Below are 27061 nucleotides of genomic sequence, written 5' to 3'. Positions count from 1 at the left end.
CTTTACAACAGGAGAACATCTGCTACAAATTGCAAGGGTAGAGCTGAGCCTGCCCTGGGGCTGTGCAGCAGAGTAGATGATTTCACTGCATCCCAGTAAGTCTCTTCCTGCACAATTCTACCCTTGTACCAGCTCATCTCCCCATCTTCTTTTTGGACACCTTGCAGCTCCCATGGCTTGTAGAGAAAACTGAGATGTTTCATTTGAACAACTGGGGGCCACTCCTGGCAAGGTGCCTCTGCAGCAAGAAGGATGTTGCAGACAAACATGCTCAACATGATCTCTCAGAATTTGAATGTCTGCCATCACTTCAAAGGTCCCCACTAACTTTATGTTAGAACTTAACAAAACATTTTGCCTTATGTTCAACCAGATTAAAAAAAAAAATAATTCAGAAATGGCTGTCATCACTGGTTCCTTCCCCTTTTTTTCTTCTACAGAAGAAAAACAAAAAGGTTATTTTTCTCTTTTTCTCCTCACTAACACTAGGGATAAAGTCAGCCCTAAATACATTCTACCTTTTGAAAACAGAACCGTTTTAAACTTTTGGTAACACGTGGTGACTGGCATTAGAATGAACTTAGCGTGCCCTCAGTATCTGCCCTGCATAGCAGCAGCTGTCTCAGACCTCACAGAGTTTGTTTAAATTCTTGCAGAGATCTTAAAAGATGTGGAATATGTAATGTTGATCATTGACACGTAAAGCTCATGGTTCAACTAAAAAGCAGAGCCCTTGCCCTGAACACAGTGCCTAAAAATAAACACAAATCTTGGCAATTGGAAAGCAGATACTTAGAAAGTAAAAGAACCAAAAAATGGTCTCAATACTAATAATTCATTAGCAGCTATAGTTTGAGAAAATTTTTTATTTCAACAGGTGTTAGTGGACACAAACAATTTTCCTAAGTTCCTCTATAAATTTGCCATGTAACTGGCAAAGGGAAATAAATGAAGGGAAGTAAAATGGAAGCAATATTTTAATCTGGAATCCAGAAGTAGCCACATGCACCTCAACCACATTTGTCCAGTGGAAGAGCTGAGTGCTGGGAAAACGACAGAGGCAGGACTCATCTAACTCCAAGACAGATGAGCAATAGCACTCAGATATGCGATATACAATGGGCTATACCTTCTTCTGAGCAGCCTTTAGAGACACTTCAGCTGATTATTATAAAAGTCTGGAGGAATATAAAAACACCTGAGAGTAAAGAAGAGTGATCTCATCAGCTAGAAGCTGTTATTTGTAAGAGGAAGCCTGAAGACAGACTGGAGTTGCCCATTGCCAGACAATTCTGCAGTGCAGGCAGGAGGTAGAGAAAAGTCAAGCAGTCAACATCTGAATTGGGTGAGGAGGAAAAGAAGTCCAGTCAGTGGCGAATAAAGTGGAATGGCACATGGAGTCAAAATGGAGGGATGCAGTAGGAGGATGAACTAACACAGAAAACAAAAAACTGCACTAGGATTTGCCCTTTTTGGGAAGAGAAAGGTGAGGGACACACATGACACGTGTCTCTTCTGGGCTGCTCTCCTGATGGTTAAAAAGGTCTTTGGCCAGCACTGAGATGGCCCATGCAATAGCCTGGTGAACAAACTGGACCATAATGGTTACAAAAATTACTATGTACACACACTGCAACAAGTCTTGAAACAAGCCAACCAGTAACATTACATCCCAGCCCTTGTGCTTCCTTCATACTTCAGCAAATGGTGAATCCCAGGGAATGCTAGGATTCTAGGGTAGCACCGCAAGGGAGCAGGACGACTTACCTGAACTGGATCCTGCAAATCTGCATCCATGCAACACCACGAGGTATTATGCAATGTTGCATACAAGAAATAAGCAGCATGAAAAGTCTATTGTATGAAGAAATATAAAAAAACAACCCAACCTCTGAGACATTAAACATCTTAATAAATTATTGAAAAGTTTTATAAACAAAAAAGTTTTTTAAGAAATATGTGCATCATCTACCCTGGTTGAAGAAAACAGAACCACAGTGTAGCGTAAATCAGCAGTTACTACTCTTGTGTTTAACCAGTTAGCATTCCAACTTTGTAAAATACAGTAAAGCATCTTGTTCACACAAAAGAGAATTCAAACCTGCTTTTTCTGCTAGAGATACAGCACTGCTGCCCACTTCAGAAGCACACACGCAGACTTTGCCACATGAATTATTATCAGCAAATGTATCTGTATTAGTTTCCTTTGATAAGTTCAGAAATTCAGCCTTTTTAGAGTTCAAGCAATTTGTACTACCAGAATCATCCTGAATGTCTAGTAAGAAGGAACTGTCCTCTACTAGCCCATCTCTTGGACAGGCCTGAAAAGGTGTTTTAGATATTGGCAAAACACTGTCAATGCTTTCTTCCTCTGATACAGCACCTGCAGTTGAGCTGAAAGACACAGAAGTAGCTTGAGACTCCCCTCTATCATTCACATCGCACTCAGCTTTCCATGTCTTAATTGCTTCCCTCTGCCCCTCGGGGGTCAGTCTGTCAAGGCACTTGGCTCTCAGTAACGGAGATGGAAACAATGTTCCTTGGAGAACTCGCAGCAAATATCTACAAAATAAACACAGTTACAAATAAGCTGTTTAAATGCGAAGTACTTATATGTCCATGTACTAAACAGAGTACATGTCCAGCTTTGATCACTGATTTCTATATAAACTATGAGCTCTGTTGTTACAAAAATTACTGTTTCTTTCCCCTCAAAACCAATATTTAATATAATATAAATCACAAAATATTTTTTTTATTACTGAAATTGACTTTGAGAACTAAATTTCACTAAAAATATGTCCTTGCATAGCTTGGTCTGGTAGAGTCATGAAATTTCCTTTAAAGAGGGTAAGACCTCTAGCCAGAGATTTATAACATCACTGAGTCACAGAAAACTAATTTTGGTAACAGCTGAAATCTGTGATTATAAAACAGAAACACACCTAGGTAGCAGAGCAACACAAGTAGTCAGGAGGAAAACTAAGTAAAATACTGGGTCTGTCATGTGCTTTTCCATGATCCAGTAAGAATTTGATCGTGGGTTGTGGGTTTTGCAGGTTGCTCCAAAAGCCAGAGTGAAGACAAAGTAACACAGGATGCTGCCAACTATAACTACTGTATGTATCCAAGTCTGCGAAGTAGAAAAGGAAAGAAATTAGATTTAAGCTCTAAAACAGGAAAACCTGTAATACCTGTGTGTACACTGGTAAGCGCGAACATACCCTTCCTCCAAGGGCAGCTGCTGAATGTACCAGAGGATACATCTCTTCAGACAATATTCCAAATTTCATACAAAACGGCTGAGAAAGAATGGAGCCTTCTTTCCACAATACACAGGTACCCCAACCACCTAATTTATTTTATTCTAATAAATTCATAGCTTTCCATTCTTTTGTGAAAGACATTCTTTGTGCCATTTGCCTTACGCTACCACCTCATCCTCTACAGCAAAGAAAGCCTCCTCAAGCAATTGGAGGCCAGATCTTCACACCACCACCCTTATGTATCTTGCTTGAGACGCTAATTAGCTTTCTACAGTGGAGTTTTCTGTAATTTTACACCTAAATGACTCTAACAGGAAACAATATTGTCACTGGTCTGACAGCTTGCCGACATTCAAAAATGCCAAACAAAACCCATTTAAGTCAAGTTCTCTATTCAGAGCGTGAATACACTCATGCTATCCATATATTCTCAATAAAGACGTTTTTATCATGGCTGCCACGCTCCCAAGAGAACAATGAAAAGACTGAATCACAACTCAAAATTTCATCCATTATAAAACAATTCTAAAAAAATATATAAAAAAAAAGTCAGATAAAACATAAAGCCCATTAATCTGTGTATCCTTCTACTGTATTTTCTTTAAAATTATGCCAAATAGCCAAGTATTACCCTGGTAAGGGCTTTATCCAAAGTAATGCAGATGCTTCAGCTTGTGGAGACTTAATTAAAAACTGCAATAACGTTTCTGTAGCATACTGGTTTTCCAATTCTGTCATCAAAATACCCCTCTGAATTGTTCATTCTGGCAACAGAGCAGATCATCAGCTCCAAGCATTCAAAAATCAACAATTCACATTGTTGTCTTTAAGATACAAGCTTTGGGAACTAAGGAAAGCTTCAGTAGATCACTGGTTGATTTTATCATTTGCAAAACTGAACTGACATCCCCAAAATTCACCATACCCTTATGAGGCAGGACCCTTTCACTGTTTAAAAATAATTCTGAGGCCAAAAATTTTATTAATTTTTGTCATATGAGTAATTCTATTGGTTTCAATGATAGGTACATTAGAAGAGCTCATATGGCCACATAAATGTAATGTTTAGGTTTTGGTCCTTTTACATGTATTGTTTTGTATATGAAGATCTTTTTTTCCATTTAATTTTATTGAAAGCTGTATGGAGGTATTCTGTTAGGAATTGTTTTGGAAACATAGTACTCACCACAGACTTGCATTCAATGAGAAGGTGAAACAGTATTGTGAAGAGTGCTGCTGTGTTTATAGGGTTTCCAAAAGAAAGGATGTCTATGTCTGAGTCATAGTAAGTCTATAAAGGAAGACAGCAGTCAATGCAATATATTCTTTACATACAGTCCCAATACAAAGTGTCACGAATAGTTTCAATACCATACATATTTGCATACACATATTTCATACACATTCCAATGACAATCTTCTTAGTATACATTTATATATGAGGAAGAAAATTAAAATACTTCATTTATTCTCTGCTTTGCCTAGGTTTTAAGCATGCCAAAATGTGTAAATGTATTTTGTATCCAGCACTTACAAAGTAAGGCACAAAAAAGCAAACGAGACTTTGGTAAAAAGCATCCAGCAAGGTTATCCAGAGAGTTGAAGGCAAGTAAGCCTGTAAGAAAAAAACATCATAACATTGAAACAAACTGAACAAATTGCTGCATCCTTAACTAGCTTTAATTTGGACTTGGGGAAAGACTACCTGCAGAAATAATTCCAGTTAGTTTCCCAGTGAAAGAGGCACCTTCTGTGTTATAGTTATTGGAATGAAGATCTCCCTCCAACCATAACTGCTAGTATTTAAATCAGTAGCCGGCTCTGGGAACTCTGATCTTACAGCTGTTTCTGTCAGAACAGACCTACTAGAGCTGTAGCTAACTGAGTACTAAGGAAAGGAGGGGGGCTAATGGAGAGTGATGTAACCTGCATTTTACCATCACTGAATGCCAAGTCCTACTTCTATCTCCATCCCCTTCTTTTTGGTACATGTTCTGCTTGACTTCTCTAACATCTCTAGTACATTGCTTCACCTTAATTTCTCTTATCATCCAAAAGTCTGATAAGATTGGGTCTATAACTAAAAAGAGCCAACAAAAATCTTCTGAAAAACAGATCTTATTTGTGCACGTATTGCACAAGCCTAGATGTTTTTCTAATAGAGAAAGCGCTTTAAAACAATGTTTGTCTGAGGTGAACCATGAAAAAAAGACAAAAACGGCTCAAATGCTGACCATTTCAATTTGCTTCAGGCCAAGCACTCTTTAACCTACCACAGATTTCTGGCTCATGGTGTACAGCTGTGGGAGCTGCATGAGTATCTCTGAAGATACATCTTTGTCCAAGACACCGTAAATGATGGGTGGCACCGATGTGAAAAGGAGATTGAAAAGAATCAAGATCCAGTAGTCAGTCATTGATGTGCCTGAGAACCCACAGAAAAACTGGTACCAAAATAGGAGGTTCACGTAGGTCTGAAAAGTCAATGACGACATGATAAAATGTTACTCACAGACAAGTGTTTTAAAAGCCAGGAGAAAACCAGGCAGATACTAGGTCTGGTTACAGTAATCTGTGGAAAACTAAGTATAAATGCTACGGAGCTCATGCCACCTGACACTTGAAAATTATATTTGACCAGCATGCAGTTTTACATTTCAAAATCAGACATGACTTGTTTAAATAGTCATGCTGCAACCACATTAGTAATGCCCGTTAACCACTGTTTAATCAAATCAGACAATGGCTTTAAGTGAGAAATTCAGTCCAAGAAATAAGAGTCTCTGGTCTCTGCAGACAAAAATGAGAAACTGAATTGTTTGACACACGCTTTTTGATCCCATTCACAATAGAAAGAGAAAAAAGAAAATAAAGCCCCACTAAACCCCTCTGCGCCCCCATATATGCAAACTGTGTTTTCCCTGGGATTGGACAGCTACATACCACATTCTTGTAGAAGTAGTAAAGAACCATGTTGGTAAGCCTGGTATAACACCAGTGACCATGGACAAGCAGCAGCTTCCTGAGGTGTCTAAACTGAGAGATTGCAAAGTCACTTGCCATCACAGCCTGCAATGCACATGAAGAAAAGGATCAAGAGTTGGACTTGATTATCTCGAAGGTCTCTTCCAACCCAGTTAATTCTATGATTCTATGATATGCTACATCCAAACTGTTAAAGACAAACTTCAGATCCTGCCAAGCGAGTAACTTACCCGCTGCTGGAAATTTTTATTTTATGATTTTTTTATACATAGAGCTTACGAGGTTACCCTCACTCAGATACCCCCTTCCATATAAAACTTTACAACTAACAACGCAGCATAGGCAGGAACATGGCTGCTGTCATTCCTACCACACAAGTGCACAGAAATCACTGACACTCAGGCTGCTCATTTCCCTGCAGGACATGAGTAATAGGGAGCTCAGCGACAGGCAAAAAGACCTGTTGTTTGGAGCTTGACCAGCAACATTCAGCTTGATTGCTCCTGGCAGAATGTTGGGGCCAGGGCGTGAGCTCGGGCTGCAAATTCTTGCCCGTGTAAGGGAGTAGATTGTGGAGCTGCTGGGTCTCCAGTGTACACTCTAAAGTGATTTAGAATGGAACCTGACGTCATTTGCAGCTGTCTTTGGAAACACTACCTGCATGCCTTCTTGGCCCGATATTCCCACACCAATGTCAGCCACCTGGATCATACTGACATCATTGGCACCATCACCTATAGAGAAAAGTGGGAGAATCAAAACTAGCTTTGCAGGCCATCACATGGCTATGGAGGTGGTAGGAAAAGACAAGTTCCAAACACCAGAGAGTTCAGAGAAAAACATTCTTATGACCAACAGTGCAGGCTATGGAAAATGCTACAGAAAAGAGGATTAGTAAGTGGAAGGCTTGACTGAACTGAGCTATATTCTCCAAATGGATAATAGCTGTTCCTTTTGCCAGAATCTAGTTGGCATGCTGTAACAGAAAATATATGTGTTTTAAATCAGAGCCAGTTATATCCCCTCTGCCTGTGATGGAAAGGAAAACCCTCTTGCTGCTTTGCACACGTTATATAACACTGCATGACCGATGCTGTTCTTATTGCTTTAGATTACTGCAAGTTTATGGACTATATTTGCTAGTTCAGAAGGCTAACAGCATCTCTGTGCTAGGGAGAACTATGATTCAAAAGATTATCTTGCTTGTAAAAAAATGTTGTTACAGACACTGACAAAATACAGGAGAAACTGGCTTCTACTTCTTTTCAGAGGAAGGAGGATAACCACAGGACTCACCTACAGCTAATGTCATTGCCTTTAGCTTACTTCGCACCAGCTTGACCAGGACACTCTTCTGTAGCGGTGTGGCTTGGCAGCAGACTACAGCCCGACATTTTTCTGTGAGTTCCAGGAAAATATTCTGTAGGCTGTCATGAAGGACATGCTCTAAAGTCCTTCCATCAATAACCAGGCCTGCACTGAACCCTGGAGCTTGGGTGGAGGGACTTGCAGAGACATTTCCAAGCTTCTGCCTGGGTTTTTCTTTGGCAGAAGCATTCTTCTGGATGTCTTCTAAAATTTTGCTCATTACCAAGGCACAGACATCCTAATTAAAGACAAAAGAAAGGCAACTTATTAAATACTGTTTGTGTTCTGGCTCCCTTTTCAATTCATAAAATACTTATGGAGAAAAGGTCAAATGCAGCTCCTGTATAGCATTTCTCTTTAATACAGAAAAGCTCAGACATGAGGCTGAATAATCCTTTAAAATCACTAAGGATGCAGTCTGTTGTTAATAAAAGGGTCTATGATATAACTTCGCTTAAGTATATTGGCTTGGGTACTGCATAAGGAGAAGGGAAAAAACTGAAGCAAGTCAGAAAACCTTCAGAGACTATCAGGAAAAGCAACTGTTAAGGATTCTTAATATAGATACAGCTTTCATAGAAAATTTTTGCTCCTTAGATTTCTTTTGTCTGGCAGGCAAAGCCAAAAAATGCATTTCAAATCAGATTACAGGCAAGCTGCAGTGAATTATTGAAGAACTGGCCTTGTAGAATTTTTTACCTTGTCAGAATCAACATAACATGCCCAAAAGTCTATTGATATCAATATATGTAAAGTGCATGTTACATAGAAGAATAAATCTTCTCATCATTTTACTTTGAAATGCAACAGTATCAAATTCTATTTTTTGTTTCAAAGCCCAGTTAGAGGGAGGAAGAGCACTACTGCAAAAGTGTCTCAGTTCCCACAGTCAAGTAAGATACTCATTACCCAGCAGGAAAAAAAAAAAAAGTGTTAGCAGAAATCAAACTCCAAGCTTTCTTCAAACATAACCAGATTAAAATCCTTTATTTTTCACTTTATTTTCCCCCCAGTTACTACTTGCCACATTATCGTATGGCATTTTAAAAAATACAAACTGCATTTCTTAAGTAATGTGTTTTTCTTAAGAGAAACAAAATAGAATGAAAGGTCTTAGAAAGCCCTCCAGTGCTTTGGAGAAGTCTCAGATTTTGTGGCTGCTCTGAGGAGAGACATTTCATACACTGGCTTTACCAACAATCTCTCTCATAAGCAATCCAAAATCGATAAAAATCAATCGAAAACCAGATTGTTATAAGCAACCACAAGAGGTCGAAACGATGAAGTAGGATTAAACATGCTGTCCAAACCAGCATTTTTAACCACTCTTTATCACACAATTCAATTAGTGGGTTGTGAGGGAGAAGGTGGCTTTTTTCTCTGATAAAAGTGTTGACAGACTAGTTTGACTTGTGTGCAATGTACCTTAATGAGACTATTCCTTCTATATCTTTGCAAGACAATCATGGCTGAAGGCAAGTATTACAAAAAGCAACATAAAACTTAATTCAATAGAATTTGCCCAACAATAATTCTCACACTGCTGATACCCTATACCTCACAGCCATTTGAAATGTCTCATAACATAGAATTGTACAATCATTTGGGTTGACAATGCCCTTAAGATCATCTAGTCCAACCATAAACCTAATGCTGCCAAGTTCACCACTAAAACACGTTCCTCAACACCACATCTACATACCTTTTAAACACCTCCATGGATGGTGCCTCAACCACTTCCCTGGGCAGCCTGTTCCAACGCTTGACAACTCATTTGGTGAAGACACTTTTCCTAATATCCAACCTAAACCCCCCTGGCACAGCCTGAGGCCATGTCAACTCCCTAACTTATCAAAACGGGAAATTAGGCAGTCTTAATTGAAGTAATTAATCATAATTTAGGGACCGTATATGAAGAAACAAATGTTATATATAGAGAAAAGATTTCATATGTTACCCACACAGAAGGAAACCATTAGTTTTCCAGTATTTTCATCTTCCAAGAAATCATTCTGTCTTTATTTGGTTGAGAAAGCAGAGAACATTTTGTTTCTCTATATTGTCATGTGGTATAGCCTAACAGAATTTTTCAGCAGAGAAGAAAATTTAATTTTCCACTCACCCTATTTTGTGATTTAAGAGTGAAGATTCTGTCATCTGGTTCCAGCAGCTTACAAGCATAGGCAATGTTGACAGCTGTCTCTCTCTTGTCACCTGTCAGCATCCATATTTTTATTCCCGCTTTCCGTAATGCCTGTATTGTGTCTGGAACACCCTCCTGCAGGCGATCTTCAATGCCAGTGGCGCCTTAATTTAGACAAGCAGAAGGATTAGTGCTGCTGTATTTTCAAAGACAAAATGCTGCAAGAGTGACAGGACAAGATGGTTCTCTGTACGTACCCACATCCAAAACCAGACACCCTACTGTGAAATGTTTGGAAATGGGAGGGAGGGAGGGAGAGAGAAAAGGAAGGAGGGGGGGAAAGGTGGGTGGGAGGGTGGGATTAGAGGATTAAGGGGGTGAAGGAAAGTGGGATTAAGAGGGGGGAGGGAGGGAGGGTGGGTGGAACTGAGGGATTCAGGGAGTGAGGGAAGGAGGGAAGAAGGGTAAGATTAAGGGACTAAGGGTGGGAGGGAGGGAGGAACAGGGGGGAAGGAGGGAGAGATTAAGGGAGGGAGGGAAAGTGGGATTAAGCAAGCACCTTGGCTGTATGAAGCCATTTAACATCCTTGTTCTCACTTCCATTTAATGTTAGGGTGAACCCATACTGGCCTGCAGGACAGCAGGGCCCCACAGCAGCTAGACTTCTCTCTGCTGGCTTTAGTGCCAAAGGGTACCTGTATATTCTTAAAAGGACATCAGTTTAGAGCACTGCTCTGGTTTCACTCCAGAAACTGAAGTCAGTAATTCCAGAACTCTTTTTAGTATCAAGGTTTATGGCATTTGCGCTAAGCAGATATGGCACAAAAATGAGGAAAGCAACACCTTTTTACAATAGGACCTGTCTCTCTTCAGCTTCTAGCTTCTAGCATGAGCTGCCTTTACCGCCAGTCTGCAGTTGACCTTCTACACAACTTTTGAAACATTTTTTATTTCATTTCTGCACAGCTGAATGACCTTTATGGTTTCTGCATGAATGGTTGCTGCAGAAGCATGCCTGAGTTCGTACCTTCATGTTATTACAGGAGGACACAGCACAAGTATACCTGCTGTGCCACAAATGCAACAGTGATGGAAAACACATCCACAAGTGGGATATCTCTGAATGTTTGCAGAGGCAGGCCTGTGATTTGTTATTATCATTTCATATGCTTATTAAAATGATATTTAAAAACTCTAGTGAACACACAAAAATACAATAGAAATGATAAAAAAAAAAATCAGTAAAAAAATGTTTACAAACAACAGGAGAGTACCAGCTGTCTTCGATGTGTTTTACTAGCACAAATTTACCAGTGAGATTTATGAAAATTCGGAAGTGACAGCAAATTCTAGCTCTGTAGAAAGCTATGTATTACACAAACTGAGATTAGCACAGCTCTCTATAAGCAAATTCCAACTATGGACATGATAAGCAGTTTCCTGGGGGTTAGAGCATTTTCTGCTTACCGAGCAAAGTTAGGTCTGTCTCAAGCCTTGTGGCAGATTCAAGCAGCAGCTTCTCCCTGTTGTCAATACTGGTTTCTGCTAAAAAATGATGATTTAACCACTCTGCATATTCTGCATCACTCATCACCTACACAGGGAGAAAAAACATCCGGCATGTATCTATACTGTGTTTTCAATGGTGCCTCAGAAGTGTTCTCATGGTAACTTCTGCTGCCCAAATTCTGAGCCTAGAAGTGGAGCCCCTGGCAGAGCACTGCTCTGACATGTGTGTGCTCCAACATATCCATGGATTTATGGACGTTCAGAGAGTTAGATTACTTAGCCAGGTTACTCACTGGGACCCTGTGGGTTCCTGGAGCTGCCTGCCAGACTTCCACTTAGACAGAAGGGAGCAGTCAAGGGGCACAGCATACTCTCCCTACTGCTCTTTAACTGCAGCACTGAGACAGCCACAGAACCACTGCACAGCTGAGTACAGATTGATGACTGCACAACTACATAGCCTGTTCTTTCACTTCACAAAAGGCTTTGTAAAGAGGCTTCTTGCCTGTTTCAATCTCTAAGGAGTTTTACTTCTGATCAGCTTTGAATTTAAAATGGAATCTCAGAACTGTGCATCTAGTTTGTAACACTGCAAAGTGTTTGTGACATCAAATAAAACAGGTGTGACTTGATTTGTTTTCTGTGCCTGGAATTCCAACCAGGGTAAGATTTACACAAGGAGACCTGCTTAGGACTCTTATAGAAAAATCAGGGTATTTAAGAATCCCTGTTTCAGAGTTAGGCTGTTAAGCTGCTTGGCATCCTAAACTGACAACAGCTATGGCAATCTAACAGAAATCAGGAATTGATCTGAGTTATCTTACAGATTCCTCCTGAAAGAACATAAGGATAAACAAAATGTGGCAATGGAAGAATCTGTTTAGAAGCTGTGATGTTTGCTCCATTGGTGATACCTCTCAGGCCGGTCACAGACTGCAAACATTCTTCCAAGTGTATTAAAAGGAATACCTTCTTAGCAATACACAGAGTGCGCAGTCCTCTTCTGGCATAGTCATCCAAATGCTGCTGAGTTCTCTCTTTAATCCTCTTCTCTTCAATTTCTGAATTATTAGTACATGCTATCACACAAAAAGAATAGAAATCAAATTAAACATGTTTGTTTAGGCTAAATTTAGTGGAAAATTTTGAAGGTCTAAATACTTTCTCAAAACATCAAAATGTTTAAACTTTTTATTTTAACTATGAATGTATCTTCATGTTTGCACCATGTGCTGTCTCTGTATCTGCAGTGAGCATGCAGGGCACCAGTCTGCACAAGCAGTGCAGAAGAATTCATGTGGTACTGATGTGTCTTTGCTTTGTATCAAAGTCTTTTTCTAAAAAAAATTTTTTTTCTAAAATGAACTGGGCCAAAAATACTCCAGAAGCTTTCCTGGGTTAAGTGGGAGGGACCCAAAAGGGCAGTTACTGAAAAGCTTTGATAAAAATAGCTTGTTAAGGGGTGGACTATTGAGACAGGCATTCAACTCACCTAACTTCAGACATGCAAAAGTTAGGTTCCAAGTTTACTTTGAGAAGCAAAGTAAGGAGAGGCACCTCAAGAATGAAATTCCTCTCCTAGTGAGACGACAGATTTTGGAGGTACTGTACCTGCCCCATGGCCTAGAGAGGCTTTTTGTCTAGACTTTAGATGGCTAATGTTGGGCAAGTTAAAATCCTCTCTTGAAACTGGAAACATTCCTCTTCCTTATGAATCATACAAACCAAACTCCCTTTTGCAGAAAGTGAGCCTTTAAACATAATTCCTTTATTTTACTTTTCAAACCATACAAATAAACAAAAAAACCCCTCCACCTTGGAACATCTTCTGAACCTAAACATACTTAGGCATTCTTTTCTAATATACACAGGTAGTATTTTCTTTTTACTCTCTTCAGCTAAAAATTAGTGACTGTTTGTAACAGTCTATGAATAAATCAGAGCTTAAACAACATGCATGGTGCATCCCTCCTGCAGCCCATTCAGAAACATTTACACCTACACAACAGGGCTCAGCAGATATTATTATTATTATTACATCTAGAAACACAGAAATAATAAGTAGCTAAGGGGAAAAAAAAAATCAAAAAGCCCTGAGAGCTCTCCAAAAGCTGAGAAACACTAAAGGCTAGAGAGTATCTCATTCTAATAAAGACCACTCACTGTGTAGCAGAAGTCAACATTCATGCAGATGACCTTACTTTGCAACTGGAAATACTTCAGTTGGCTCCAAAGGGTCTGCTTAAGACACCACTAAATCCTTTGATTAACAGCTTCTTCTCTCTTCTCAGTTCCCACACCAGCACACAGCACAGATATATCTAGGTGACATGCAATGCTACCTTTCTGGGCTCCCTACAGGAACTGTTCTGCTTGCTTACTTGTCTCATGAATCATGCCATCTTTCAACTGTACTGAAGAATGTACAAGGTGAGTAAAGAATTACAAGTTCTGTAGATACCTTCAGATGCAGTTCTCAACAAATCCATCATGACTGAGTCTGCACCTTTTGTGTACACCACCACTTTGTTGGAGACTGGATGCCGAACCACCACTGACATCCTTTTCCGCAGTGAATCAAAAGGTAGGATATGCAAAAGCTGAAACGTTAAAGATCCCAGACCTGCAAAGTCCACAGTTACTTGATCTGGAGTCCTAGACTGTAAAACGCATTTATAAGCCCTAGCAGCATGAACCAAAGCAGCTTCATCTGGACTCTCAGCTTCATAACACAGTTTAGGTAGGGGGGATAACTCAGTAGATGACACAGCACTGCTGGGTTCACAGCCAGCAGCTACATTCACCATATCTAGTTCTTGAGGCGCTTGGGAATTTTCTGGGCTGTCAGTACTATGAGGTTCACCAGCCCTTTGAGCAGCTCCATTCAAAGCAGGTGAGGCCAGTTTCATTTTGAAAATAGAGAGTTTTCTCACAAAACTATTGGGGCTTTCAAATGATGACTCCTTCACACTTGGAAGAGGGGAGGAACTCAGTCTCCGGACTGACAGCCTCTGGAACATCTGTCTGATATCCTCAAGTGATTTAATAGGCATCCTGCCCAGTGAAGAGAGTCTCATCTGGAAAAGAATAGTTAGAGAAAGCATTTATGTTAAATTCTTCATATTTTATTATATTAAAGAAAGACAGCTTACAAACTATGCATGTTTCTCAATGAATGCAGTATTTTAAAATCTACCACGAGTTTGACTTCCTGTATTAAAGATGGGCAGCTCCAGTAAACATATAACCATACAAGTACACTAAACAGCTCCTTCTAAGCTGTAAAAACACTTCAGGTCTGAAAAATGTATCTGTTTCAAGTTTGATTCATGACTCAATGCAATACTTCTTTTTAGAACTTCCAGTAATGAAAAGAGTTAGTATGACATTGTAACTTTTAAAAGTTGTGGCAAACTGAACTGAACACTTTAATCCTTGTTCTGAATTAGAAGATATTTGTGAAGAATAAACCAACTCCATATCCCTCACAGTAACTAGCTACAAGACTTGCTAAAAATACAGTACCTTATCAATACTTTTTCAATGTTTTAAATTTCCTCAATGTTACGAAATAATTAGCTTCCTGTTACTTAAAACAGTTAGGAAGCTGACAGCTTAAAATGGAGGAACAAGGCATGCAAGCCTGACACTCCTTTGTCATTGCTGTTGAAAAGTTAAGAATGAGTTACAGAAAGCATGTTATCTTTGCCACTGAAAAGCATAAATTAAAGACAGACTGTGGCTTCAGTCCTACCACCACTCCAGCAAGTAATGTGCCTCCATTCAACATCATGGAAATAGAGACTAGGAACACTGCCTCTCCCTAACATGACACTGAAATTTGCCGTTTCCTTGAGCTCTTTCATTCGTTCCTTAATTGTGAACTCAGAAACCTCATGCTACATTGTTCTTCTCAACCTACTTACTAGTGCTTCTACTCTGCCAGCAAGGTATTCAGAAATATCTCTGAATATTTCTGAATATTCACCCGCACACTCTCACCTGTATATTTTTCTCTATAGTGTATTGGGAATAGCTAACTGTAAGCTTTGAACTCAGGTGTCTCATCCATATATGGACCTCTAGGCTTCCTACGACACTTTCTGGGAATGCTTGGAAGCACAGTAAAATATTAGGCTTATTTATACACTGGAAGTACCATAGGATATGTTTTGGGAATGTCTCTAGCCATGGCTGTAGGTTCACTGCCTAGATGGACACAAAAATCTAGTCCTGTGCATCACTAATATTTTTTTCAAAAGGCAAAGTTAACAAATGGAAATCACTAAAGAATGGGGGAAGGAAATCAAAGCTGAACTCGAGATTTATCCTGCAACACAGTCAAATCTGGAAAAAAATGGGGTTATGAAAATCCCACCCTCAAAAAACCCCAAAGATCTGAAAAATATAGTAGTATCTTTAAATATAAAGTTAAGTTGCTTGTGTGCTTTGAAAACAACATGTGGTCACTCCAGATTACTGAACAAGGACAGTCTGACAAACACACTGTTAATTCAAGGTGAGACTCGTGTATGTCATACTGTAAAGCATTTTTTCTTCAGATTAATACACATAAAACCCTTGTTCTTATTTTTGCCAAAGTTTTATTTGAATAGTCAGGGAACGGGTAAGAGCATTCTTAGTTCCAATATTCTAAGAATTTTCTGAGATTATTTTTATCTTTCAGCCAAGAGTAACCTATTTGTAAAGGTAGCCTGAGTGTTAATGTATTCTTAAAGGAAGCTGTCCCCATATCTAGAAAAAAACCTCCAGATTATGGGAAAAAAAATACAATGGCAATTCAATCTCAAAATTTGTCTTGTAAAAGTTATGAACAGTCTATACACAGAAACAAAAGTTTGGAAGCCAAGTTACTAACATTGTTTTGTACATTAACTCATTGCACTCTACAGGTTTACAGTAATTCCCCTCTTTTTCTAACAGGACAAAGAGGAGAAAAGGATAATTCTTTTAATGTCAGTTAATTGTTTTCTTACTTTTGTAATCAAACCAAAATGGAGCTTGGTTATTTGTAAATATGGCCAAATTGCCAAAAATAAAGCCTTCTTACCTTCTGACGTGGCTGATGGGGGACTGAAACTACAACAGTATTACAGATTGCCAGAGCAAGAAAGAAGTCAGTGATGTACATTGTTTCCAAAGATAACTTGCTGCTAGCTTCTTCTGACTGTTGATAGGAATGAAAAGAAATTTGACTGAACTTCTCCAGCAGCTGCGTGTCTGGTATCACATCCGTTTCCTATTATGAAATGAAAAAAGCTGTCCATCAGGTTATAAGATTAATCTCAGTCTCTGGAGGTTAAATCAGTTTCAGATGAATGACTGAACAACTTCTCTCCTGTGCTTATAGTTGCTTATACTAGGAAACAGAGAAACACTTTGGCACTTTCACTGCCTTATGCTTGTCCATTGAAAATGGAAAACTTCATGCTCAAAGAGGTAAACAGTAAGGTCTCAGTTCACAGACTCTTCAACAAAGATTAAGTATGATGAATGCTATTTAGATACCTTCAGGTAAAGAAGCATTTGCCTCTCATAACCTGAAATAAATATTGGTCATCTAAATATTTCCTATTAAAAACAAAAGAAAATTCTAGAAACTTCTTAAAATAAAAGAACAAACTGTTATTAAGATGAAGCTTGCAATTTCAGCTGGAGTGGTCATGGATTCACCAGCAGCAAGAAACAAAGCATACACCTTTATTATCCAATGAGCATCTGCAATCCCAGCTGCAAATAGTATGCTGCCAAGCCATCATGACAGGCTCTGATTTCGATGGAAGAGAGAGGGGATTTCTTAAATGACAAGCACTCTTGATCAAATGGGGGGTAAAAAGATATTCCTTAATGAGTTACTTCAGAAATTTAGCATCAAACCCAACAGCTTTTACTTACAATGGGACTGCTGAAAGCCATGTGTCCTGAGTGGGGACCACCACCTGCTCCATCTTCCCTTATGAATGCAGGGTAACTACCAGACAACCGGTTCACAGACTTTCTGTTCAAAGGTTCACACACAGCTCTGCAGTTGTGCCTCTGCCATTCTGACGTATGTGATGAAGAGCCACATTGACAATCAACTGAATCCTTATCCTCTGAATGCATCTCTTGATAGGATTCCAACCTCTTTGCTAGGGAAGGAGAAAAAAAATTATTGTTCCATGAGCAAAAAGAAACTTGTCTAAAACACTGCCTAAAGGTTCAGGAACCAAAATTTTAAAGTAGGGAATTTAATATATAGTTAAGAATAATCCACCGTTAGTCCGTAACCTGTAAGAAGCCATCACTCTGACTTCCTGTTTGAAACACTGCACTTTAGGAACAACATTCCACTAGAGTGAATCCAGAGGAGGAAGCAAGAATGATCAGGTTTCTAGACAACGTATGCTACATGGAAACAATAAAATAAGCTGGAGTTACATAGCCTTCAGAAGGGCAAACTGATGGGAGCCAAATAATAGTCTCAAGTGAAGGATAGTTGCACCACAGATATGAATGTGGCTCTGTGCCCCACAAACCTAGCTAGGAAGGTCAGTGTTGTAAAGAACCACTGTAGCAAATGGAAACACTCCTATGCTATCGTGCGCTTGATCAAGAACATACTTAAGTGTTTGCACTGGTGTTCTCAAACAGCGTTTAACCATACGACTCAAGCTGAAATCTGAATCCAGAAAGCACTGGATCAGTGTACACTATTCAGGTTTCAACATTTTACCTCTCAGTCTGAAAACCGCATGCAATGAGCATACACTAGCAGTTCAGTGCCTAAAATCCACAGAGAACACAGAAAAATTGGAAAAATTGTTCTGAGGACTGTGTGTCGCATATTTGTTTCATTGAGGTATGAATACAAACAATGGCAGCCTTGGAAAAACACATTATTAACACACTGATTTGTCCAGTAACACCTTTAATTCCCTATTTCTTTCTTATTTCAAGTGGTAGCTACAGTACAGGAAAAAAGTGAAAAGTGTGGTATTATTCTGTTTTACGCAAACATAAAACCTATCCACAGTTCACTGCCCAGCTCTGCTGCTCAAAATGAGATGGAAATAGGTTTATTACGTAACTTATGAGCCCTTTTCCTCCTAGCAAAGCACAGGAGCTTAGCTATGTTCCAGAAACGAGGTACCAGATTTGCTAGCCAGTTAAGTTTTCCATATTTCCTGTTATCTTCTGTTTCTGGAACATAAATGAAAGAATCCTGTCTCTCATCTTGCCATTCTGATGAGCCAAGGAAAGCGGAGAGATCAGAGCTTACACCTTCCTTGGCAGGCCATCTCCCTGATGTCCACATGAAATTAGTAACATAATTCTTTAAAAAAACTGGATTGGTGAGAACATAACAAACTGTGGCTCTCCACAACTACCAAATACAACATCCCATATGAGGCATTGATACCTTTTACTGGAAAGCAACACCTGTGACTTAGTACGTGTTTGCAGAAGCAGGTTTGGACAACAAGCCCATTCCACTATGCTTCTGGGCTGTTGAGAAGAACTGCATGCTCTGTTTGAAGTAACACCTCTTGTAAAACCACACAGCTCTACTGCTCTACATGGTCCAAGAGGCACATGTTACCTTAGAAAGAACACTGCATGGGGGCACCTATATGGAGGATTATACTGAATCACAGGCATTGCTGTTGTGTGCTTCCCTCATGTGCATCCCTTTACCCTGGGTAATGCAGATATAAACACAGAGATAAATGGCCACACTAGGTGGCTTGTACGCAAAAGACCGTACTGTGTGGTACTGCAACTCTTACCATGTGTAGCAGGAGCCTTGCAAGCAGCAGCTCTGTGCAACTGAACAAATACAAAACAGGGCTAAACCACAGGACCTCCAAGGTTTCATAAAGCGATTTTCAGGGCTCATATAATTTCTAATTTGTTAGGAAGAAATCTATGTTTATTCTCTAGGAAAAAGACAGGGTGCAGGAGGAAATAATTATGAACATAACTAACACACTAATAATTTTGGAAGATAACTCTATGTGAACTACACAGAGAAGTACATGTAGACATATTTTCCCTGGCACACTGAGACCTGAATCAGCTACAGTTGCATCATTCACACTACTTTTTGGTTTCTGTTCTAAAATACTTTTCCTTCCTTTAGGAAATGCTCTGAAAATACATTCTACTTCTTATTTAAGTTATTCATTCACCAAGTTTGAGACTTAAAAATATTTCTTCTCACTTTACTGTAGTCATCCTTCCCAGTAAAATCATGCAAAGCTAAAGAATTATCTGGAAACTCACACCATAACACTTTCAAAATATGTGCAGAAATTGCTGTAAAATTTGTTTGCAACCATCTGGTCCTGTGATACAGCAAAAGAAGGGCTGAACTGATTCACTGCTGTGGCCAGCAGGGTGTGCCTTTTGCTCGCAGTTGTGAGTAGTTCCATCTGGCAGCAAACCCACCAATACCACAAAGGGGGTTTAATACACAGCTGTGCTTCATGTGCCCACCTGTGAGCACCTCACCTTTGATCTCATGTGGAATGCTTGCACTTCCCACCAGAAAAAGAGCAAAGGTCTGCAGCCACTAGTACTTACACATGGTGACCGTAATAAAAACTTTGTGGTTTTATATAATTAATAAAATAGCTAATTAAATAATTCTGTCCAGATCACTCTGTCCAGGTTTTCTCTTGTGTCTGGAGTTCTATCTTTTCCTGGCTCACATAAGGCTTCAGGCTGGCTCTCATGGAATGTATACTGAAAGATGGTACACTTTTAGACAGCAAGACAGCAACTCTCCGTTAACACCACTTGGTAACTTTTTGGCTAAGAATAAACAGGTGTGTAAGATATAAGTAAGAATACAACAGTCACTTTTGATGGAGATACTTATCTTTGCAGCATTAACACACACATGTACACACACACGTGATTGACTCCTACTTTAAAATTACTGTTAAGTAATGTATTATACTGTTAAGCATGTAATTAATTTACATTACCATATCTTCAAGGGCAAAAGTGGAACTGGAGCCTTAAGATACCCTACATAAAGCTGGTACACTGCTATCTCAGTCAACTGTATGTGTAAACCCTAAAATGCTAGGTTAGCACTGGCACTCTAGTTGGGAAAAAAAAAAAAGAGAGGAAAGACTAGATGGGCAATTTTCCAGTGTTCTGGCTTCTGAATATTCCAAGGAGAGAAACAAAACATGGTGGTCATGACTTCTTCCAGAGCAAGTAAAGGATATTTTGTTCATGGTATCAACATGGTATCATGTTGGAAAAATGACCCATGTGAACACAGATTTAGTGTCTTACCATTTTCCTCATGGCAATACTCCCGTCCTGCAATGCTGCATCTCCGAAAAACCATCTTGTTTTCAGTGAGGGTTCCAGTCTTGTCAGAGAAGATATACTGAATCTGGCCAAGGTCTTCAGCAATATTCAGTGCTCGACACTGAATAGTTGAGTCTGTTTTCTCGTGGTAAAAATCAATGTCATTCTGTATTAAATAGATTTGTCCCAATTTGACAATTTCAATTGAAACATAGAGGGAAACTGGGATCAAGACCTATCAAAATAAAACATGGGGATTAAATAAACCCAAAGTCTTTGGCCAGTTACAAACATAAAGTAGCTCTACTGAAGCTAAAGAGTTACTTCAAGGGTATAAATGAGATCAGAATATGACCCATGTTCAAAGCAGACTTAAATTACCTGTAATAAAATTATCATCGTCCAGAACATATAGAACCCTCCTAATACTGGAGGAACCAATTTCCCATCTGGCTTGGGGATGTTAAAAAAAGCTATTTCCGAATACCTCGTTAACCAAATTCCATGGCCTTGAAAACAAGAACAAGATGAAGTGAGTCAGTTTTATGTAAACTGTATCACAGTTCAGGGTCGTTGTGTTACCTGTTATACTCTGCAGTCCTTTCTAAGATTTTAAACTACCATTTTTTTTCTTGTTTATTTCTTCAACAAGAACCCAAATATAAATGCATAGAAAAAATACCTTACATACATTTTTATCAACAGCACATCTATACAGCATATCTCAGAACTAAGGAAATATTAACTACACTTCACAAACATTTATTTTTCCCCAAAAAAACGCCTCTGACAATTAATTGCTATCCTTGCTTGTTCAGGTTTTAGTCTGCCTGTGAACACGTCATCATGTCACCATTATTAAGCGTAGTCTGAAGAAGTATTTTTAAACATATTGTAAACACCTTTATGATCTGTCAGAAAAGTTAGTCTGTTTAGATACACTCAAGGTCACCATTTAATCAATTCCTAAAATATCAAATCGTTACAACTCTAGTCACGCTAGGTCTCTCACCTCAATGTGTACATGCATCTCCCATTACCTGAAAAATCCCAAGAGAAAGTAGAAGTTCTGCAGGGCAGTAGTGATAGAAAAGAGAAATCAACCGGAGAAACAGGTTCCAGACATAAGAACTCACAACAGGAATATACTTCTCAACCACAACACAGATTAAACATGACAACGTGAACTAAAGTCTGGCAGTGCCCCCAATTTTTAAGGAATTACACATGGATAAAGACCAACAAAATGAATCAGCTCCAAAATAAAACACTAAGCTGAGAGAGGAAAATAGTAGGAGTCTGCTGATTCTCACTTACCTATTGCTCCAGTTAAACACATCAAAATTAGAAGAAGAACACACCAAAGAATATCAGTGTTCACTCTTCTTTCCAATTTACTGCGCTTGTAATGAGGGCCGCTGTTATTCAGCATGGCTTTGGTTTCATGACCTGCAACCAAAAAACAGGTTGAAATTCTCTAATGACAGGTATCCGAACCACAGGTCCTTTATATTTCTAAGGCTCTGGGAAACAGAATATTTCTTTTGACAAATATTTCAACAGTGATTATAAATGTGAGGAAATTAATTTCTCCTACAATGCAAGAATTCTGTTGTAAAAACTCAACAAGCTAAATCAAAATCTGTCTCATGTGTACATTAACTTTTGTCACTAATGTTCCTTCCTACGGAAACAACCTCATTCTTGACCCTTCTATATTCTAGTGTTTTCTACAAAATCCTACATCTCTGTCACAACTGTCTGGCTGGATACATCACATAGATTAGCTTAGAAACCTCTGCCCTTTGATGTAGAACACCGAAGAACAGCACTAGCTTCAGTTTCAGATAAGAAAAAATCCTAAATAAGCCAAGCGCTTCCATGTTCACTTCAAAACCTGGGTTTACCATTGCGAGTAATAGTTAAGGACAAGGGCCTGTTCACACACAACAGATCTGTTCTTCTAGTAATAATTAGGCATATCAGTTTTTTTACATTGTTAAACCAGAAACAAACTTCCGCCAGACATGAGTTCTTAACATTTCTAGCTACAGCTGCCTTCCGCTGGATTCAAGCTTTCACTCTCCCACTCCCCATTTGTACAATACTGTTTCTTAGGGCACATAACTATCTTGTTTGCAAGGTGATCTGTGAAAGCCAGGGGTGGTTCACTAACCTGCATAAACCACTATGCCTACAACAGCTTCTGTGTTCCTTACTGTGCATCCTCGCAGGAGTAAATTGTCCTTGCTGAGAGCCACTCGATCCATGTTTGAATGCTCACTGTAAAAAAAAAAAAGCACATCATGTCAGCTGCAGGACTCCAGCAGTTACCAGTCAGGTTTTGCAAATGTTGTGGGTTTCTGTGGTTGGTTTTTGTTGTTTTTCTGGTAGTGGTGGTGGGGGCTACAAGGGCGATTTCAGTTAAAAGCTGTTAGTAATTGTTAGTAGTTGATTTAAATCTTATTCTGTTAGTAATAAATCTAAGTTTTATCCTCACTCTGAGTTTGTTTTGCCTGTTAACAACTGCCTCTCTCACAATCCTTAACTCTACTCTTGAAATTCCTTTTCAGTTTTTTTTCCTCTCCTCTGTCCAGCTGCAGAGGAGAGGAGAGAAGGTAGTGGATTGGATTTAATAGGGTCCTGGCATCTTGTCAGGGTCAAAACACTACAGCAAAACCATTAGGGAGCACATTTCCCAAAGAAGCTCCTAGTCACTGATCCCCATTCTGACATTACTGATTGGATTTTTCAAAAGAATCCAAGCATGAAGGCACTGCAGTACAATTTTTTTGTGTTTACAATCCCAGAATTTGCCAGTTGTCTTATGAGAAGTAGGCACTGAAACCCTGTAACTTCTACTTGGATTACCAGCATCAGAAAAAAAAAAAAAAGAAAATAGAAAATTTCATTTTAAACATATTGTAAGCATCATCACTCCTGTGGTATACTTTCAGTGCAGGCAGGCCCACTGACAAGGTGTTTCCTCAGACTAAGATTCAAATATATTTATTTTTCTTCTCAAATATCCAGTGTGTCAGTGTGCAAAGGGAAGAATACAGACATTATAACTCCCAAAACCTGAAAATCAGTTACCCCATAAAACAGCATTTTGTTTTCCTACTGTCTATAGAAAATCATAAACCTGTAAGAACAGGTTTAAGAACCTATAGAATGGCTGGGGTTGGAAGAGACCTTAAAGATCATCTAGTTCCTTAAGGTTTCTACCAACTCTAACCCTAACCCTAACCATGAACTTTACCTGAAGAAAAAAACTACAGATAGGCACATTGGTCAAAAGGAGTTTGATCAAGTGACTGATGGTTACAGAAAACAAATCAGAATAGGAAAGGAAGCCAGTCCTTTGGATTTCCAACTCTGAGCAATGCAGCTTGCCCAATCAGGCCACGATCCAGACCAAATACTGTAGAGGTCACACATTATTAAGAGAAGATTTGAAACAGCTATTTCAAGTATGAAATACACAACTGCAAAACAGCATGAACTAAGATGTTAAAAATATTCAATACAAAATAAAAAGCATCAGTTCACCATCTGCTTCTCAGAAAACCCTTCTGGAGCTCTATCTGTTGGGTTACCCTCAGAGAGGTAGTGGTGCAAAGAGACCTCTATCCATATTGTTATTTTTTAAAACAAATATTACAAGCTCTCTGCAAATAAGTAAGAATGTCAAAGCAAATTACAATAGTTTAAAGAGCCATCAAGCCTACTTACACAAAGCCTCTGAAACGACTGAGGTTGTTGTTGGGACTTTCACACTCTATTCTACTGGAAAATTCCTCTGGGTCAATCTCAGAGACCTAAAGCCCCAAGAACAAAAAAAACCAAAACAAAACAGAGAACATCATAAATTTATAGGTTCAGATATGACTATCTAACAATGTAGCTTTGAAACTGTAGGTTGCTGGTGGTGTTGATGGTTTCCTATCCTGCATATATCAGACTTAAAAATCATAGGAGGACTTCCTAGTAAATATCAAACCCTGACAAGTATCAGTTGCATTGCTGATATTCTGAGAACACTGGAGAGGAGAAAATGGGTGGAAGAGTGAGGAAGAAGAAAACAACAAAACCAGTAAGAACATCTAAAAGGAAGAGATTTTACATGTTTTTTTTTAATTATATGGAAAAAAAAAAAAAAAAAAGAAGAGGCATCATCTTTTCTGCAAGCAGTATTTCTTGCACAGGCATTTTTTTTCCCAATACCATGACCAGGATGCTATTTGTGCTAACACAAAGAAAGCAGGTAGAAATTTGTAATGATGTTTGAGATTTATGAGTACCAAAGAAAGGGCTGTTATAAAAGGCCAGAGGTACATGTTCCTAATGAGAAAAGCCAAGCAAAACAAATATCCTGCATTAATGAGAATGAAGCACGACAAGAAGTAAGAGAAAAGCCAAAAGGCCTTATCTTTGGAATTACCTGCTATTGCAATTTAATTTCAGTTAACGGCATATGACTATGCCTCTAGGCTCCAGTATAACACAGGCTAGCCTTGGGTATAACTGAGTCATTTCCAAGTTGAGTACCCGCCACTAACTCTTTGGAAAGTCATTCATTCTACTGTTTAGAAAACACAAATACACAACTTAAAGTTTCAAACTTCCAGGTATAAATCATTAATTCACAGGTATTACAGAATACATCTTCTGCATAATTACAGGTTTCTGAGAAGGCTGTACTCCCTCAACTGCATGACTTCACACTGCCAGAATAGCAACTGTGAGCTTACAACACAATCCTGTAAGTAGAATTTGAAACTCAGAAGACATCATAGTATTAGCAAGTACTTTGTTGGCTTGATTGAAAAATTTTTACTGTTTGTCTCTATTGATGTGTTGCACTGTATTTACCTGAAGTGGATTAACCCTCATGGATAGCACATCGTGCCTCTGGTATTACCAGACCCACTAAGTAATGGGACTTAGAGACTACTTCTCACTTCCTCACCATTGCTGAACATTCAGAGGTAGTTCAGGTACTTTATCTTCAGAGGACTAAACAGTCTGTTGTTATGGGGACAACATTCAGTCTCCTTGCTGCTGTTTTCATCATGGTGTTTCAGCAGCAGAACTCAGTACCAAGTGTGCTGAAGACTGCAGAAATGACAGGATTCTTTGATCTTTTGATATTGTCTCCTTTGTGCCAGTCTCCAACATTTTTACTGCTAGGTATAACATTAAAGTACTGTATGGAGTAACATTATATTTGAAATACGAAAAAAGAGTGAAAGAGAAGCTAATATCTGCTCTTCTTTTTAGGTCTTTATACAGCACAGCCCCTTCTAAAAAACTCAAATTTCTCACCCAAGGCATGCTACACATCATACATGACTTCTGGACATTTACCTGAACAGTTAATTTCACTGGCTGGAACTTTAAATAGATCTGTCTTTCTCTGGGTTATGTGCACACATAAATATTTGCTCCAAAACAACTCAAGCAACAAATTATAACTGTTACCTAATAACTTTGTTTTCAGATGCGGATTGCTCAGCTATCATGAATCAGGTAATGCAGAGGGTTGAATTGATTGGGTTGTTTTAGTTGACCATCTGTCATGTCAACTTTCTTACACGACTAGAAACACACAATTATCACCTGCTCTGCATATCCTTTCACCACCTGTCTCTGCTTCAGATTGGTTTCTCCATCCAGGCCTGCCGTTTCAATGTAACAGATCCCATCCAGGTCACTGGAATATAACAGTACCATGTCAGCAGGAATGATTTCATTGCGTGAAAGCCGGACGAAGTCCCCAACATTGACATTTTTCCAGCATTCATCTATGTATTTCTTCTCCTTCCTGAAATACAAAGAACAACAGTGACTTTTTACAAATGCATAATCTGAAAGTTCAGACAAACACATTGTAATTAGAAAATGTCTCAAATAACTATTTATCCTTCCAACCATTAAAAAAACTCTGATAGGATAGTGCATTCAGCTCAAGTTGAATATAATTACAAAGAATCAACTCTGGAGTCCAAGCCATTTTTCTGGGAATTACATTCAAGACACCCTCTGAGAAATATTTCAGCTCTATTTAAAATTCAACACACTTGCTTCCTGTATATTCATCATTCCAAGAAAGGAAAGAGTGTTTTCAGTATTTCTCTTCAGGTCTTCACTTTTTCCTGCAATTACGCAACCAAGAACAGCTTAATCTCTTCTGATAAGGCCTTTCAAAAATGTCTGTCTCCCAAAATAATGAACATTTATCAGTAAGCAAAGAATATTCAGCAACAACTTCACTGATACTCTGAATATAAATATTTGTCTTTACAGAATTTTAAAGCATTTTTTTTCATTAGTTTTTGAATGTAAGGTTCAAGGCCAGATTGGATGGGATTTTGAGTAAACTGGTCGAGTGGAAGGTCTCCCTGCCCATGGTAGGGAGGTGGAACTAGACGATCTCTAAGGTCCCTTCAACCATTCT

General features: G+C 38.9%; 1 protein-coding gene across 4 annotated transcripts in view; it reads right to left on the bottom strand.

Moving 5' to 3' along the window:
• Nucleotides 1-438: 438 nt before the first annotated feature.
• The window catches only part of ATP10D (ATPase phospholipid transporting 10D (putative)), a 41347-nt gene continuing 14724 nt past the window's right edge, over nt 439-27061 (bottom strand). For 3 of the 4 annotated variants that reach the window (XM_027899833.1, XM_027899835.1, XM_027899834.1), the window contains 20 exons: nt 26224-26428; nt 24337-24422; nt 22778-22884; nt 21919-22050; nt 20983-21110; nt 20584-20836; nt 17188-17423; nt 16343-16531; nt 13733-14348; nt 12241-12350; nt 11230-11356; nt 9742-9926; nt 7548-7857; nt 6909-6985; nt 6210-6335; nt 5540-5740; nt 4801-4881; nt 4453-4557; nt 2946-3133; nt 439-2562 (listed from right to left, as the gene is read on the bottom strand). In XM_027899833.1, coding sequence (XP_027755634.1) covers nt 2040-2562; nt 2946-3133; nt 4453-4557; nt 4801-4881; nt 5540-5740; nt 6210-6335; nt 6909-6985; nt 7548-7857; nt 9742-9926; nt 11230-11356; nt 12241-12350; nt 13733-14348; nt 16343-16531; nt 17188-17423; nt 20584-20836; nt 20983-21110; nt 21919-22050; nt 22778-22884; nt 24337-24422; nt 26224-26428 — 3985 coding nt within the window. In that variant the 3' untranslated portion in view covers nt 439-2039. The remainder of the gene's footprint in view (nt 2563-2945; nt 3134-4452; nt 4558-4800; nt 4882-5539; nt 5741-6209; nt 6336-6908; nt 6986-7547; nt 7858-9741; nt 9927-11229; nt 11357-12240; nt 12351-13732; nt 14349-16342; nt 16532-17187; nt 17424-20583; nt 20837-20982; nt 21111-21918; nt 22051-22777; nt 22885-24336; nt 24423-26223; nt 26429-27061) is intronic. The other variant, XM_027899836.1, reaches the window with a different exon arrangement.

This window comes from Empidonax traillii, unplaced genomic scaffold, assembly GCF_003031625.1.
Source record: "Empidonax traillii isolate 1590-97213 ecotype Southwest subspecies unplaced genomic scaffold, ASM303162v1 scaffold690:size337178, whole genome shotgun sequence".
Lineage (NCBI taxonomy): Eukaryota > Metazoa > Chordata > Aves > Passeriformes > Tyrannidae > Empidonax > Empidonax traillii.
The sequence above is the reverse complement of the archived record's forward strand: the minus strand, read 5'-3'. Positions and strand labels throughout refer to the sequence as shown.